This window comes from Triplophysa dalaica, chromosome 11, assembly GCF_015846415.1.
Source record: "Triplophysa dalaica isolate WHDGS20190420 chromosome 11, ASM1584641v1, whole genome shotgun sequence".
Lineage (NCBI taxonomy): Eukaryota > Metazoa > Chordata > Actinopteri > Cypriniformes > Nemacheilidae > Triplophysa > Triplophysa dalaica.
Window position 1 is genome coordinate 13,182,479 of NC_079552.1, and position 18,281 is coordinate 13,200,759.

The 18,281-nt window shown below is 38.1% G+C and overlaps 1 protein-coding gene across 1 annotated transcript; it reads left to right on the plus strand.

The window, feature by feature from the left end:
- Positions 1–933: 933 nt before the first annotated feature.
- Positions 934–17,939, plus strand: LOC130431729 (rab11 family-interacting protein 2). The gene is made up of 6 exons (XM_056760892.1): positions 934–1,117; positions 1,391–2,077; positions 7,879–8,282; positions 9,507–9,840; positions 10,813–10,909; positions 14,831–17,939. Exons 2-6 carry the CDS (start codon positions 1,725–1,727, stop codon positions 15,059–15,061), a joined length of 1,419 nt encoding a protein of 472 aa, XP_056616870.1. The 5' UTR covers positions 934–1,117; positions 1,391–1,724; the 3' UTR covers positions 15,062–17,939.
- Positions 17,940–18,281: the final 342 nt, after the last annotated feature.

An 18,281-nucleotide genomic window follows, 5' to 3' on the forward strand; every position in this document is an offset into this window, starting at 1 on the left:
TGGGGAAAAAGAGAGAGATATAGAGCAGGTGTGTTTGGTTAAGATGTACCTGTCAAGTGGGGTGAAATACACGTCTGTACTCATTTAAATGAGTCTCTTATCAGTACTGCAATGTCCCCGCTGATGAAACATGGCAGACGGCATGTTAACATGTTTGTGCGGTTTAGTTTTGTCAAGGGCCTCCAATAGACATTATTGACTTTATTGTCTACAGGAGTGGACATAATAAAAACCCCAGAGTCTGAACGGAAAACCGCAGGGGTTTAGACGATTTCAATCTGCCCACTACATTCTATTTGTTTTCCATCATGTATTTTGACAGTTTAATGCCGATGGCCATTGAGTTAATCTGTGAATATCTGATATGATCAGAATTAATTTGAAGAGGCGTACATTTGGTGAATAGGAAACACAAGTAAAAAAAGAAATTAAATAATTGTTGAAATTAAGGTTGGCCTATATTAATTTGGCCTACATTCTGTGAATTGTCATTAATCGAGATGCATTTAGTAATGCTGTTATTAAAAACACTTAGGATTTACTAAAATTACATATGTAGAATAGTTGTGTAACATTTATAATATGTTTTTATTAATTCTTCTAAGTATAAGTATATTTTGTTAATTGTTATAATAATTGTTTAAATATTATAATAATTGTTCTAATTCACAACAATTAAACATTTAAATTTTGCATTCATTCTTTTTTAAATTAGGTGTTTATTTCATGATTCATTTGTCTTTATTATTGTTTTTAATAACGATAACCAAATAATAAAAGCTAGACGTAAACTGTGTGTTTGCGCATCAGTCTTTGGATTTCCCGGGAAAGATGGCATAAGCGGGCTGTTCCTCTGAACAGATCCTTTGTTTCCACGGTAACAGAGGAGGAGTTTGCACTTCGACCCGTGACCGCATCGGCGGAAATGAGGAACGAGGAAGTCGAGTTTAGGGCTGATGCGGAATACCACACATTTCTTTAAAATGGATTAGGTTCGACCAGAGCGATTTATTTACCTCCATCCACCACAAATGTAGAGAATTGTTACCGGTTTACTAAACCGATGATCCCACATCCAGTGTCGCTGTTACACGTGCTGGGAAAACATGATTCGGAGGTAAATACCACTAGCTTGTGCTGTCTTTACATGCTGACAGAGACTTTCAGCTGTGTTTGATAAAACCTTTAAGCGAAGAATTAATTATATTTTACCATCTCTGATTGAATAAAAGTAAGTTAGTCACGAGCTCCTAAAAGTCACACAATATTATTAAAGAGACAACGGCCGTAATATTATTGTAGCAATGATGTCACTCACAGAGCGTATATTGTAAAATGTATGAATGAATAAGTGATGTTTTCTAATTGTGTTGTTTATTTGTCGCTTTAGTTTTAGATGACATGAGTTGGAAAAGGGCGATCGTGTGGTGAACGTGTTTCTGTGGTGGTGACGCCCGTCATTATATCTCTATTAACAGATCCGACTGAACACAATTCTAATGACTGATAGTTTCTTCCCACACTGTTAACACTAGCTTGGTTTATTTCATAATATATATTAATATTTAATTCACCTTATGGTCATTTATTTTCAAGCCTAACAATATGCTAAGGCAAAAATAATTATTAATTATATATAATAAGTCCCAAACTTAATCATTCTTAATTATTTATAAGTTTCACCCTCATAAACATTCAGACATATTTTTACACATAAAATCATCATGTCATTGGCTGAACAGTCACAAAAATGGTTTCCGACTCATGTCCAAGCCACGATCCTCCAAGCAACAGACCTGCAACCAAAGGGCAAGAATGGCACCAACGATGCCTACACAATCATCCAGCTGGCCAAAGAGAAGTATTCGACTTCTGTGATGGAAAAGACCCTCAACCCAGTTTGGAAGGAAGAGGCTTCATTTGAACTTCCAGGGCTACTCATAGAGAGCAATCCAGAGGTTTATGAGCTATGTCTCACTGTGATGCACCGGTCCCTGGTCGGGCTGGATAAGTTTCTCGGCCAAAAAATCATCAACTTGAATGATATATTTGACAATAAGGAACGGCGGAAAACTGAGTAAGTGCGCGGACTGTATATTTCCCTTTAACTGTATATGTCTAGTATGAATAATATTACATATTTCTTGTGTGCCAGCTATTATGTTTAAGGGAATATGATCATTTGTATTGCAGATGTCTGCTCTGATGTTTCTCTTCATGCGGAAATAGCAAATCTTGAATTAAACAAATTCTCCTGGACATTCTTTCAAATATGCAGAAGTGCAACTTAAAAGAGGAAATTGAAAAGAGCACTTCTCTCTTTGCTACCACAATGAAGTTATCGAGACTTTGGATCTGTATTATAGTTTATGTCACATTACGTGTTGCAATAACTGCATAAAATTAGATTAATCAGATTTATTTTTTGGTCATTTGACCCAATCCAATTAAATAGAAATCGTTTAGTCCATATTAGTATTTTTAGTAATGCTGTGGTATTCATATTTGTACGTTTTAGTTCAGGCTATTTGCTTGGCTTGTTTCCTATGCTCATTGTTTTTGAGAGTAGACCTCACAGTGTTCTATTAGCCAACATAGGACCTAGTGTTAAATGCTTGTTTTGAGAATTTCGAAACCTAAAGACAGGTTGGATGTAAGAATGCTTGCCTCATTTAAAGGTATAGTTACCTAAAAAAGAAAATTCTGTCATGATCATTTGCTCCTGCCAAACATGTTCTGCTGAACATAAAGGAAGATATTTGGATGAATGTCAGTAACCAAGTAGATCTCATCCCCAATTGACTCCCATAGTATTTATTTTACCTACTTTGGCAGTAAATGGGAGATGAGATCTCTTCTGTTACTGACATTCTTCCAAATATCTTCTGTGTTCTGTGTAAAGAAGACAGCCATACAGGTTTGACATGACAAGAGGGTGAGTTAATGATGACAGAAGTTTACTTTTGGGTGAACTATCCCTTAAAAGGAACACTCCATTTTTTGGGAAATAGGCTCATTCTCCAACTACCCCAGAGTTAATAAATAGATTTTACCATTTTGGAATCTATTCAGCCATTCCTATTAGGAACTATACTCCCATTCAGGCGTAATCAAGGAAGTTTGCTGCCGTAACATGACCGCAGCTGGCGCGCAGTTGTGCAAGCAGTTTGTCACGTTGGATATGTTGACGGAAGTTTGCCTATTTCCACATTCACTGCGTTATATCACTGCGCCAAACTTCCTTGATCATTACGGGAGTTGGAGAATGAGACTATTTTCAAAATTAAAAATGAGAATGAGCCTATTTTCCTTTAATGTGGCTGTTTTATGAGTGCTGTAGTTTTAGATTTTTAGTAATGCTTTGGGCATTGCTTCTGACATGGATCTCAGGTGTAACCTGTCTGACTTATCAGTCTTTATCTGTTTTGAAAGTTTTGCTGTAAGGACACGGTTATTTCTCATAGTGAGTAATATAAACTATAAAAAAAATCGGGGAGGAAGATTTTTCTTTTTAATAAAGGTCCCTGACTAGCACAATTTGGTTTAAAAATGTTTTTAATGGATCACTGTCATCACTTTAATCTCATGCAGGTCACTTTTGTTCTGGTATGTAACTCTGATAACTCTGATGTCTTTTGCATCTCAACTAATGTTTTTAAGTCGAAAACTCAAGGTGGATGAACTGGTCTAGTGAGGATGATCTTGCATTTGGTTTCTCGGGTCTATTTCCTCTGAAACAACCACATACTTTTATATACCCCCCACGCACTAACTTCCTCTCATTGTGACTTGGCCTTTTTACTGTAACTACATTATATTATTTTATGGGGACCATCCAAATTTATGTTCCATTTACATAGTGGGTGTAGCTTATGGTATTCATGTAATAGGAGAAATACCAGTAATGCTGGTCCGAGTAGAAAGGGCAGTGTCAACCGTCTTCTATTTATGAATGCATCAAGACATTATGACATAACCTTAGAATTAGGGCTGCACGATATTGAGCAAACATGAGATGCACGATTTTGTTGTTGAATATTGCGATAACGATATTTCTTGCAATATTACATTTCCTAGAGAAATTATATTTTTATTAGCTATTTTTTTAAATCATTTATATAGGTGATTATCATACTGAAATAAACAGGTAATAGATAATCTTTTGATGTACTTAAATCTAATTCGGCCTATAAAAACTATTGAGGAAGAGAAAAACATTTAGACTTAACAATACAGTGTTTTTTGTCTGACTGTTCAATTTAACGGGACTTTTATTTTGACGGGTCTTCAGAGAAGACTCAAGTTTTTGCAATAGGGGCTGCCTTCAGCTGATGGGGCAGGTGGAGCTCCATTCAAATAGGAAATACATCACCTCCACTCGAAGCCCAAGCGGATATACATCATCTTATTCTGATCTCAACCCGGAAGTAATTTATGAAACGGCACTGTTTTAATGCTACGGAATTATTGTTTATATGTTATTAAATACCTTTAATGTTACTAAATCTAGACATTGCTTCCAGGTTTGTATTGAGAAAGTAAACATTATAATTTTACCTATGGTACCGGGGTATGTAACATCAGGGTTTTCAGTACTTCGGTGGATTATATACAAAAATCTGATTTTCTAAACCTGCATTTTAAAGAAATTCATGCACCATCAGATACCATTGGCGAGACATCAATATTGATCATAAAAAATATATAAATCCATCGTGTTTATTTATCCTTTTTCCGTAATTTCACGGAAGCCTTATGTGTTGTGCTTGCATTGCACATTAAGACAGCATCAGTCTGTACGTAGTGTAGGGATGCTAAAATAAAATTACCAGAGTTAAAGTTCAAGCATCGTAGAGCTCAGCGACGCCATTTAGCCCCTTCTTTGTTATTGAGTGGAGGTGACGTATTTCCTGTTCGAGCGTGGAGCTCCACTCGCCCCATCGACTGCAGCTAGACCCCTCTCAGTTTTTGTGTGTTTGCCGATAACTTCACTCAAACAGTAAAATAAACTCTCAAAGCAACTCTGGAGATGAACTCATGTGTTCATATCCTCATACAATGCAGATGCAGATAAATCCTCGACCATCACCCGTGTTGAATGTTAAACTGTGCACATAATTCCCTCAGACACGCAGAACAGCCAGATGACATTTCAATAACAGGATTCCGCATCCCTATCATGTTAACGTGTGCTATATGGACTCATTGCAGTGCACTATTGATAATTGTTGCACACAAACAAGCACAACCATGACGACGCACTTCACACATACTGCTCTGTCTTATGCACGTATTATTCTACATATATGTGGCACTGTTTTTATTATTTTTTCAAGCTACTTGTCCGATCGGCCAAATAAATTCTCTCTCACTTGACAATACAAAACATTTACTTTTCCCGGAAAAAAACGTTAAAGTCAAGTCCTGCAATCTTTTGCCATATTTCAGACTTAACGTTCTTTTTAGGCACAAGTGTGTCGCTGTCATTTTCCTCGCTCGTCTCTACTCCTGCCATATTTATTTTCTTCACCTTTGGGCCCGCGATCTAGCTTATAGTATAATAGCACCTTCTTGGCGGGTATAAAGATAGTAGGGCCCCTTCTGATTGGTCCAATTTTGACAATCTAAGCATGAACACAAATGATTGACACATGAAACAAATTGAATTTATCGCAACTCTCTGTGATATGGATATCGCATATACTATTATCGAGATAACGAACATTTTCGATATATCGTGCAGCCCTACGTAAAATACTTCTAACAATTTTCCTCCTAAGATATGCAGGTAATTGCATTATGTCGATATCTTTATTGCCTATTATTCTCATTTCCCCAAAGGTCCCTTGTATTGTTTATTAAATAATCCTATGAAATCACACCCTTGGAAAGTTTAGCTCAATAACACATTGCCTTTAAGAGACCGATGACACAAATCATTCCACCAAGCTTGCATCAATGGCAGACCCTTCCTCTGGTACAACTCGCAGGGTTCACAATCCCTGTTGACGGCATGCAAGGGTTTCCACTAACTGACGCAAGGGTACGAGAATCCGTTTTGACATTGCAGTCGACAGGCCCTAATTATCGCACACCTCTGTTTGCTGATTGTACGGCGGTTCCCAGTGGCCTTCGCAGAGTGGGAGTATTGTGGTTCCAGGCAGAGGAAGATTTATCTTGGCCCCGACTCCCATGTGAAGAACAGGGGCTGGCTGGCTCGCCACATGCCCAGATCAGAGCTACCTCACTGGGCCGGAGACCAGGTAAACCCCCTTCCCCTGGATCTACAAGCTCCCCAGTGTGTGGATGGTCTTGGAAAGAAACATAATCACCAGTCACAAGCTGTGCCATGATGCAGAAGAGCACTCAGCAAGATGGCAGCCTGTGACAGCCCTAGAGGGAACAGTGTTCTGATACTGATGGAGTGTTTACAGTAGCGCTTGCTTGAAAGAACAGTGTCCAGGTTGAAAGTGTGAATAAGTGTAAAATAAGTGTGAAACCTAATTTTGAAGAGCTGGGTTAGTGCTGAGGCCAAAAATGCAGGAGTGCGGGCTTGAGTGATATTTTTTCCCAAAATATTGCTCGCTTTTCTACACAACCCTTTAGGTTTATCAAAATAGATCCCACTGCAAATGAAAACAGTGCATACAGAGCTGAAAAGAAACAACCAAAAAACCTGTGTTCTCAAAGTGCCACCAAATATCTACTGTTGGAAAAAACACCCTTTGAAAATGAAAAGTTGTCACCAAAATTCTTAAAAAGTCCACCCAAAAAAATTCTGTAGTCATTATTTACCCTAATGTCATTCAAAACCTGTATATGACTTTCTTCTGTTAAAAAAAGGAGATATTTCGTGAAATGTCTTGGTGGTTTTGTGTCATACAATGGAAGTCAATAGGGTCTACTGTTGTTTGGTTACCCGCATTCTTCAAAATGTCATATTTTGTGTCTGCAGAAGAAAGTCATGAAGTGTTCACTACAATTATGTTTTACAATGATATCCGGTCCTATTCCAAGAGTCTTGAACAAATCTCCAATATTCAGCATCTGTTAATGCGGCTGTACTGAAATATTGTCCATTTCATAATCTCCAAACACTGCTGTGAGCATCAATGAACAAAGGCCAGATTTGTGCAAATGCCACCACTTTTCACAGCGTTACAGCATCAATCACATTACTTCCAGCAGAAAAAAGAGCAAGAGGTTAAATAAACAGGAGCCGAATGGCCTAGGTGGGGGGGGTATTACTTCACATTCTTTATGTGGCCCAAACCTTTGCAGTTACCAGGGAATTATGTTTATCCCTACTATAATATGCGTTCTCAGGACGGGGGAAGGCTTTCAAATGGACTAAATGGACTATGCTGTGGATTTGTGTGAAGTGAAATTGGGTTTATGGTCAGACAAACACATTGGCCCCATGTCGTTTTTGTATGAATTATACATACAGAGCAAAGCATTGAAAGAGAGTCTTGCCATCAGAGGGTTTTTATAGTAAAAGAGATGTGAAAGAGGTTTTCAGTTTTTTATCAGGCTGTGAAAGTACACAGCACATCTGCAAATTACTGGTGCGTGTACCATCAGTTTTTAATAACACCTAAGACACAAACCGTACCCTTCTCTGTTATATTTGTTTATTACGGATGTGTTTTATACATGTGTTGGGTGTCTGAACGGAAACCCTCTGTAATTAACATTCATCCAACGTGTTTCTTTAAAACTCATTGCATTCAACTAGACATCACAACCGACTGTAAACAGTATATTTATTTAGTGTTGTTTTTAAAAAATCTTTTTAATTGACTTTAATGGCTGCCTCTTGCCTATCTTGTGTCTTCAAGGTTTAATGAGAAAGTATTCTGTCTGTTTCTTTGTCAGCTGGTACGATTTGGAGTCACGGCCCGGTAAGAAGAGGAAAGACCGAGGGAAGATTCAGGTCAGCATCCAGTTCATTCGGAACAACATGACAGCCAGCATGTTCGATCTGTCAATGCGAGACAAACCCAGATCGCCTTTCTCCAAGCTCAAGGAGAAGATGAAAGGTCGCAGGCACGATATGGCCTTTTCAGACACGTCGTCTGCCATCCTTCCACACTCCGGCCAGAACGACATCGATTCCCTGTCAGACAAACAACAGCACCCTCAGGTTCCACGTGAACCCAAACCAAAACGCTCACTGCTCACTGGGACGCAGAAACTTTCTGCTGCTCATTCCATGTCTGATCTAATAGGAACACATTTCAGGCCCAAAATGGACTCTGTGAGCTCCATTGAAGGGAAAGGTGAGAATATGCATGGTTTGATGATTTTGGTGCATAGACCATTTTGCCAGATGAAAACAATGCTGCTCCAGAAGCAGTTTCTGTCCACATTACACAAACTTTAGAACAAGATACAACCAACAGAAGATTGAAATGTGAAACGAACATCTTTAAGACTTATTCATGTCTGAATAGAACTAAAACTGTTATTATTTACCTTTTGAAAAATGGTCTCTAGAACCTCTTGCTAATAAGGAAAAGGGTCATGGGTTGGATTCCCAGAGAATACACAAACAAAAAACATTATAATATTTAATAAATGCACATGTTTCACAGGACTGCTGTGGTCGATTATGTGTCAATTTTTGTTGTATTACGCCCTGTTCAGACTGTTAGCGACTGTGTCACTGCATGTCGTTTGTCTCTTGCTACAAGGTCGTTTCTGGTTATTCCAGAAACATTGATAAACAAACCCTACGGTACCGGAAGAGAGACAGATGCCATGAGCTCCGCTTCTGTACTCCTATACGCCCTACAATGACGTAACTTAACGTCCGCCTTTTCACAAAGCAGTGATCATAAAATCTGTCTTGCAACAAACAAGGAGAAGAAGAAGAACTTCCGTTTTGCCGTCGCGCTGGAATTTAACAGCAGTGAAAAAAACTGACAGAACACGTATTCAAGTACTTACCCTAGCATCTTCGCTAACACAAAAAGAAAACAAAACACTTACCTTCATAATCAAACAGGTATTGTTCAACAAAGAATTTGTATGCTTTATCTAGCTTTGATCTTGACGTAAGTGAAATTTTTTCTGCAAGATGTTGTACATCAACTAGCTGTATTTGTGGCAGCTATGCAGGGGACTTCGTAAATTCCATTCTGAGGCCCTAGCGGATGTAACTCTACACTGCTTCGCGGGAGAACTGAAGATGCGTGACGTCTTGTGAAAAGGGCCTCTTGGTAGTCGCTCCCCAAAGTCGCTCATCATTTGTATAAAGTTGAGCAAATCTCTTTTGGGTTGTCTCTAGCGACTTTGTCGAGTTGCTAGACACGCCCACTTCGTGTCGCCGACGGTCACTGTCGCTTGTGTCGCAGGATGTCGCTAGGCCACCATTGAAATGATTGACATCGGCTTGGTGTCGCTGTGTGTTGCTGGCAACCCGAACAGGGCTTTGACAACACTAAGAAGTAGTGTCCACTACTGAGTCATAATAAAGAAAAATGTATCCTTCTCTATTATAGGGGGCGATGTATCTCACAGACACTCTCAGAGCGACGGATACGGCTGCCCAGGTAGCGACATCCCGTGCGATCCCTTCTCCGACATCGGAGACAACATGCCCCAGAAATTCGCCACCCTACCACGCAACCGCAATCCCTTCGACGGAGATCAGTGGGGGACAGAGAAGAAGGACAAGAAAGAGAAGCTTGGTCTTCTAGGCAGAGTGACCGGAAAGAAAGAAGGAAAGAAAGCAGGGGCACGGACCGGCAGCTCTGGAGACCTGCAATCTCCAAACCCTTTTACTTCTGAACCCTCAAGTGAAACCAACCCATTCTTTTCACACTACAAATCCAGGTACTGCTCTCCACTCTTCTGTCATCCATACTTGAAGATTCTGACATTATATAGTCAACTATGCTATGTTTAGAGACTAAATCTGCTTGTCATTTTTAACCTCTGCTCTTCTCAAAACTGTTTCTCAGTAGAGTTAGACGGGGACATTGCAGCAATTAATATTAATCGGAGAAAGACTGTCATTAGCAAGACCTTATCGATGTCATTAGGCTCAATCCAGACTACAGGGGCCTGACCAAGCCACAGTAATGAGATCTGAATGAGAGATAGACCATTCAATTAACTACTTTTCTGCTTGTGGCCTACAAGGTCGCTCGTAGTCTCACATCTTACCCTCTCATCTTAGATCACAGGTCTTCCGGGGGTTACAGGTTAGGCAAAAGACAAATCTGCTTAATGTTTTGTAGTCATCACATTTGTGTGTGCTCTTGGTGCCATCATAAATAAACCAAGTTTTTGTTAATGGATGTTAACCCAACCTTTAAAATGATGAAATAGTTTTTAATAGGCAAGACTGCTTGTTGGCATCTCATACCAGAAGATTGATAGAGCACTGTGGCACCTTAGTATGCTGTAAGTTACAGCGGTATTCAGCAGTTGTGGTTTATTAATTCATTGCTCTGACTAAACTTCACACTTGACGACGAGGGCTGCAGTGCCCTTGTTGTGGTCAGTGACCTCACCAATTGTTGAGAAATAAAAAGTAGACTTGCCGCTTAAAGCATGCGTGTGAGGGTGTGTCAGACCATTTCCTGACAACACGATATGACCCTATGCTTTTTATGGTAAGGGTTAGCGTGAGAAGTTGCTTTGAACTTGCAGTTGCACATGATTTGATGTGTTAAGGGGTTGATGCTGGGGAAGAGACGTTGAGTGGTCAAAAAGCTAAATGGAGGATGCAGATACACTTAATGTATTTTCTGATGCTTCTACAAGATATTTGACGGTTTCTTGTTTTTGTCCCGGTTACAGTGACAACATGAAAAATCCCACCAGTAATGAGGACCTCACTCAGAAATCCAAAACCTCCCCTGTTAAGAAGCTTGGCATGAAAAACACAAGAGAACAGGTAAGTTCATTCAGCAGAAAAACTGTATGACAGCAGAACACAGTTTTGTGCACACTTCAACACTGACACATTTTTTGATCTTTTTTTAATAATTTACATTAAGTTGCTGTACTGTACAGTTGCATTTAATCAGCATTTGTGCATGTACTGTAGCAATTCCCATCCATTGTATATTGAATTTAACATAAACAAACCCCAAGAATGACACAAAGTCACCCAAAAGCAACGTGAAAGACTGACATAATGGAAAGACACATATATTCATTTTTTACTGTTCCCAAAGACATTCATGTTGATTAAATATGAATATGAACTTTTTTGTTTGCAGTATTCATGATTTGCAAACATTGCATCGTTTTGTTCATTTAACCAGTCTGTCCCGTTTCAATTTCCTCCAAATAAAAAAAACAATTGCTGCGTCCAAATTCTCCTATTTTTACTATGCACTAAAATGATATACTGTTCACCTAGATCATGAACTGTCATGAACATCAAAATTCATATTTTCTATGCATCTGAGTATTTATTCATTCATTATTTCACATGTTATTATTTCTGTATACTTACAGTACAATGATTAATTTAGCAAAGCATCTTTCGTTTAATTTGATTAACTCCGCCCTCTCGTAGTGCATTGTGGGTAGTATCAGCTGTTCGACTGTCCATGGAAACAGTAGACCATCCGGGTACTTTGAGAATACTCTTTTCCGGATTACTGATTTGGGACGTACTAATTCTATTCTTGAATACTATTTAGGACGTATAGTGTGCGAATTGGTACGCAGCAAATATTTTAATCTGAAATTTGGGAGAAATATTATCACTAGTTCACAGAATGATCATTTTACTTAAACACGTAGCTTTTGAATGGTTTAGATAGATTAGATTAGATTCAACTTTATTGTCATTACACATATACAGGTACAGTGTAACGAAATGTAGTTTAGGTCTAACCAGAAGTGCAATTAGCAAGTGCAGATATTTTTCTTTATTTTTACACATGTGTATAATCCTGATTTAAACACTAAGTGTACAACTGTTTCTAATAAATTCTACATGAGGGTGTATTATCACATCCAGTCTGTCTAAACACAATCTGACAAGTTTCCAAAACTCGACCAAACTTTTAATTGGTCATTTATTGCAGAACTATAGAAGATAAGTCGATGATGCTGATCTCTGACTGAGTATCACTTGTGGCTGTGTGTTCGGAGAGCCGTTTATCTAATTAACAGCTGAAATGGCTGGTCATCCTATGTGATCTGCATGTAATTTGAAATAGTGTTAAGTTATTACTGCGCTTCCGTTTCGTTAGCGAGCGATCTTGTGCGGTACGTTCTCTCACTCAATAATTGGAAATCTAATCATTAATAATACGCAATTTGTCACTGGTCTAATTTTACACCGTAGGTCAACCCATGGTCAGTGTTAAACGTGGAAAAGGGCCCCGTCTCGCTTTGTTATAATTATAGTGAATGTGACCGTCATCGGCGTGGAATAACACGACGTTTGCATGCCGCTGAAGTGATGTTGAAACTGGATCGGGATTGCTGAAAATGGCTTTCCTCACCCTTTTTGAGGTTATGTTAGCGCCGCGTCCGTGAAATAGCGTCTCTGGCGCTCTAAAGCCTTAATTAGGGGACGGCGAGGGGAGGGGGGGAGCCGGCCGAGGCATTTCAAAGGACTTAGAGTTTTAGATTTTCAACGCGAAGGCCCTCATTAGTGCCCATAATGAGACAACTGAAGAATGCCAAGTGGAAGTCTTATCTCTCTCACACTCCTGATTGCCTAAATCTGCTCATCAGCAGCTTGCCAGTTCATGGTCATTTCCTGGGCTGCTTTCCTGCCCCCACTAGCTTTAGCTCGTGGCCATGGCCGTTTAACAATTCATGCACCATTTAGTTCTCTGAATCTTCTTGCGAGTCTACGTTCACTGGCTTATATTCGGGGGGAAGGATGTATTGCAGGTGTCATCGTTTTTTGTCTGTAAAGCAATATATTAATTTCTAAATCATATTATTAAACGGTAAAAGATCAGGTTATTCACTTAATAAGCAGTATAATTGAAAAGAACACACACAATAAACATAAACTGGCCCTGAAAGATACTTAGGCCAATAGATAAGATATCAAACCAGGTGGCATTCGCAAACAAATGATTCTTGAGCATTTCTCACAATGAACTTCACTTCTCCGAGCTATTTTGCAGCTTTACCAACTGGTCCCAAGGTCATTTTTTGGGGACGTTTGAAGTCACTTCCTCCCAAGTTCAAAAAGTACTATCAAAGTAACCACAGGTGTAGTTCATCATATTAAATATGCTCATTCAACTATACAAAGTCAAGTTGTTTTACTTTTTAACAGTATTATCTGTCAAACACGTACCTAAAACCTTTTGTGAAATATTTGCATAAGTCCTTGTTCATTTTAAATTGTAAGCATTTAAACTACAACGCATACATTTACTGTTACATTCATGTCATATAATACATTTATGTTTGGTGTAAGTGAGCAAATAGTTATGTTCAAATAAGGCCATTGTATGTTTTTCTTTAGTTTCTAGAATGACAGTTTTATGGAGGGTTTGCGGTTTCTCCAGGGAAAACAAAGAAGGTTTTGTTATTACTGTAATCTATGGGGATCATCATAATCAAAGTGTCACATGTATAAACAGCTGTCCAAAAAATGTGACTCAAGTTAAAGACCACAAGCAGTTTAGACCGTAGGATAGATGTTGAGGCTTGTTTCTGTCAAATTTACTTTCAATAACAAATGCACAAATGTTTAGCATCTTCATTTGATGTCTAAACATAGTGACACTGTCAAAAGTATTTAATATCTTCAATAGCATGATAGTTTTGGTTTGGTTTTATTTGTTCTGTATTAAAACCATAGGAACCACAAATGTTCCATGTCTCACCACAATATCTTTACTGTAGTTTAACTGTGGCAATACAAATTGTAATTTATGTGCCAAAGATTCAGTAATTTCTAAATGCGTAAACCTAATTCATTCAGCATATTGCCACAAACAAACAAACAGGATTCACTTTCACTGTTGTTACGTCTTGCATGAAACAACTGTAATCCTATTTCAGCCTATTCCCCATTCATACACTTCAACTTATGATGGCATGAAAAGTATTTTTTACAATAGATAAACTGTCTGAGATTTTATAAACCGACCAAATTTAGTGCTTGTTTTCGCCTTGACAGCCAAAACTCTGAATTTGTCAGTATGTTTGATAACAGAATATATCATCATGAAGTCAGATGCTGAGACTTGTAATGTCAACACATAATCACTCTTTGTGAGAGAACAGACATTTACAACACTTTTAATTGGCTCATTTATTAAGTTTGTCAGTCATTGAGGGCGACATTAAATAACATGTTTATTTCACTCTCATCTCCAGAAATATTTGTCTTTTGCTAAATGTTCCATTCTAACAGGGTGTGTTGTTTAACTAAAAACATTGGGCTTCTTCACTAAGTGTGCATGTACACAAATTGGTGCTTATACCAGTGTGCGCACTTTCACGCCGAAGTCATGATTCGTATGTTTACTGAGAGATGAATCGCCCTTATATGGAAATGTGTTATACAGGCTGTAGGCATACGTTTTCTTGTTTATAGTAAACCATGCATTAAACATTAGGAACAAACATTGCACACATACTGTAAATCTGGGCACATACATGTTGTACATAACGTGAATGCACTTATTTGTGAATGACATAAGGCCGATGTTTAACTTTGGAGGTTGCTCAAGCTTATAGGGCCCTAGCGGTGCCTACCATGATAAAAGTAAACATGCACACATTCCCAGAGAGCAGTAACAAAACTTACCTACGTACACTGCCTCTTTATATCTTGTAAATAAATGCACATGAAGAATAAAAAATGTATCTTCTCACACAGGATGCCGAACATCTACAGACAAGCATGGCGGCCTACAGCAGACTCTCCTTTGAGGAAGTTGTGCAGGAGCTTATCAAGCAAAAGGAGGTGGTGAGGAAGAAAGACGGTCATATTCGGGAGCTGGAGGACTACATTGATGACCTGCTGGTCAGGGTTATGGAGGAGACACCGAGCATCCTAAGAACCCCATATGAGCCTAAAAGGAAAGCTGGAAAGATCTCCAAGAAGTAAAGATGCTCTTAAGGGAGGCCTTGTGTTCTGATCTTGCAATTTAAATAGCTTGTTGAAGGACATTGAATTGTAGGTAGTCGTAGAAAGCGTGTTTGCTCACACGTTTAGATTTTAAAAAGAAGTTTGGCAGGTTTCTTATGAAGTACGATGGGCGCTAAATACAGCGATGCCAAACACACTTTTAGTTTTTGCGTCAATGTTATTTTTTGTTTGTTTTGTTTTTAGAGAGGCTGTTGAACTGTAGACTGATACTTGTTGGAGAAGCATTTACAAGCATTCAAGAAAAGCTTGTGTGACCAATATTATGTTTATACCGAAAATAACTGTTTTAAGTTGACTTGTACTTTGAATTCAGTCAGTAGAGCAGGATTCAGCACTTAATACTATAATAATAATACTGTGTTTTGTATTATTTCGCAACGGTGTGACTGGGGTGGACTTTCCATATGAGGCCTTTCATTTGCTGTGACACCGTTCACTCTTTGCAAACACTGTACGTCTTGCAAAAACGTGTGGTTTACCTGAAGAGGCGCAGGAATTACTGGGACAGTGGATGTTTACCAGTGTGTACAGTTTCCCGGTATACCATGCTGGTTTGACAGGGTCTTGATATTCTATTAATGTTGAGGTTAAGGCTGTAGATTATGAGTGATCGCATCATAATATTAACATTTTATGGGTACCTTATTCATTTGTTAGTTGCAGGATGCTGGTATTGGAGCTTTATCTTAGCAAAAACACTGGTACTAAGTTACACTACAAAATATTTATTTTAAATTGATTACTATGAACAAAATATATAACACTGTCCATAAAACGAAGAAACTGCCTTTGTATTATACAGACAGACGTTTATTCAAAATGGCATTCAGCACAAAACAAAAAATGTGTTTTATTCCCCGTTTTGACAACTGAACTTAAATTGATTTTAAAACATTCAGAATTAAACGACTGCATGCATCGGTTAGTTTGGTACAGTATACCGGCTTGAATCGGTGCGGGAGTGTTTCATCCAGTGCTTCTTTATAAAAACATTTCATTACAATGTAGGGCATGTTTCATGCTACAACATGAGAAGAACTAAGGTGGACAGAAACTAGCTTTTAAAGAGAGGAAAATAGTTTACAGATTTCTTTTGTTTAGAGTAACAGTTTGTGCTTCTGGATAGTGTGAATTGCCTTTTCAGGACACTGACAGTGTTTACTGTGATCTAAATCACTTTCTATCATCTGTAGTACATATCTGGTGAGATCTGAGCATTTACAGTATTTTGCACATTGGGCTGTTACCCTGGAGTTTCTGTTTATTGAAATGCTTTACTGCATTGGTGTGTCTGCGCACCAAGAAGTTTTATCCAAACTGTACGTTAGAGAAACGATTGTGAAAAATATTTGTAATGGCAACTCTGTTAACTAATGTACTATACCCATTTTAAGAATGTTACCCCTTTATGTACAAAACTCATTCAGGGCAAATATTAGGCCATGAAGCCCCTTTTTGGATATTTTTAACATGTATATGCTCCCCGGAAAGCTTCCCAAGGGTAGTTTGTGAATTTACCTTGGTAAAAACACTGTGCTGTTAGCCAAGCAAGTCTGAACGATGAAGACATGTATTCTAAAACCTGTAAATTAATGCTGTTTTGTTTTAAGTACATTTTATTTCTTTGCCAGTAGCCTATGTTGTTGGAGAGGTTTACATGTATTTAAAAGAAAATCTTTGTTGAAATCCTCCGTGCCATCATTCAGTGTTACACAGTTGTTGAGGCCGTGACTCAATGTCAGTTTGAGAACTAAGAACATTAAGAGCAACCATAATATCATTCTGTTTACATTGTATTGTTTTAATAAGACTTGATTTATTGACTTTTTTGTCTGATTTAATCACCTTTTTATATTCTGTAAACATTGTTTCTCAAACATTTTGTTTGTCGCTGGCCAAAATAATCAATTGAATGTCTTTAATTCTTCAAGAGCGTGTGATCAAATATGGTTCCAAATGAGTTCAGATTTGCTGTAGATCTCATTGTAGTAGTTGTTAAAATATGCTGACTCGAGTGAACAGTATGTATTGTGTTAGTATCATGTTCAGCAGAGCACTTTTCCTTCTGTTTTGTCTTATAGAACTGGAACTGCTATGCATCTCTCTTTAGAGCAATTCTGTGTAGTACTCTGAATGTATTTTGACCAATCAGCAATGTCTGTAATCGCAAACACAGTGTTGATGACACTTTGTAGATCATCTAGCACTTCAGTTATCACTTTTTATTCATTATACAGCTGAAATTAAGATGACACTTGCATTTACACTCATTTTTCCTTTTACTCATACTAAAATAGCAGAACAGTAATGTTGTGCTTTCTATCATATTAACAAGATATACGATAAACAAGAGCCACAAAATTCAAATAAAACTTTGCAATGAAATTATGGTTTTTATTATCAACTTTTGGTCTTTTGTATGCATAACATACTGTCTCTGGTGCTGCAGTTATCTCACACATTTGTAACAGTATCATATGTATGTTTCTGTTTCACCTTTTCTACACTTCTCATTCCTTTGAAATAATTCTTCTTCCAAAAACTAGATTTTCAAATATTGTGTAAATAACACAAAATAGGGTATTAGAAAATCTTAGTGATCATCATGGAGAAACTAGATTTTGGTACCGAGACACTTTCCTGTAGGCAAGTTACATTCAACATTTTGTGTAGTTGTAGTTCTTCATGTGACAGATTTATCCAGAAGTTACAGGTCTGTCTTTGCATTCTTGGCATGTGGCATGAATGAGTATAGAAGAGAGAGTTAAGTGTATTGTCTTTGTGGCTACCATAATAATGATGGAACAGCCCCTTTCAATAAATCTTCTGTACTTTATCACACGTGTCCTTGATTGCTTTGAAAAACGTATCCAAAAACCAGAATAAAGCTTGTGGATCAACATGAGCGCTTTTCATATTTAAATTCAACGCTGGGAAAGCTCAAACTAATATTAACTGACACCGCTACACAATTGCTCTACACCACAAAAGGATTAAAAACCAGTATTCAGTGTCAGTACTATAGTAAACTGCTGAAGTCCACATCAATACATTCATTAAATTGAAATTCATTAGGCTTTCCAATTATCTTGCCCAAGCTAAGGGATTTTAGCCAACCTCCAGCTTCATTAGCGAACCTACGGATGCTGTCTTCTTTCAGCAATATCAATGCGAAGGA

Excerpts from the sequence above, each read along its gene's own strand:
- LOC130431729 (XM_056760892.1), top strand. The coding sequence starts at position 1,725 with ATGTCATTGGCTGAACAGTCACAAAAATGGTTTCCGACTCATGTCCAA. Across the intron at positions 8,283-9,506 it reads GAGCTCCATTGAAGGGAAAG|GGGGCGATGTATCTCACAGA; the intron begins GTGAGAATATGC and ends TCTCTATTATAG. Across the intron at positions 10,910-14,830 it reads TGAAAAACACAAGAGAACAG|GATGCCGAACATCTACAGAC; the intron begins GTAAGTTCATTC and ends CTTCTCACACAG.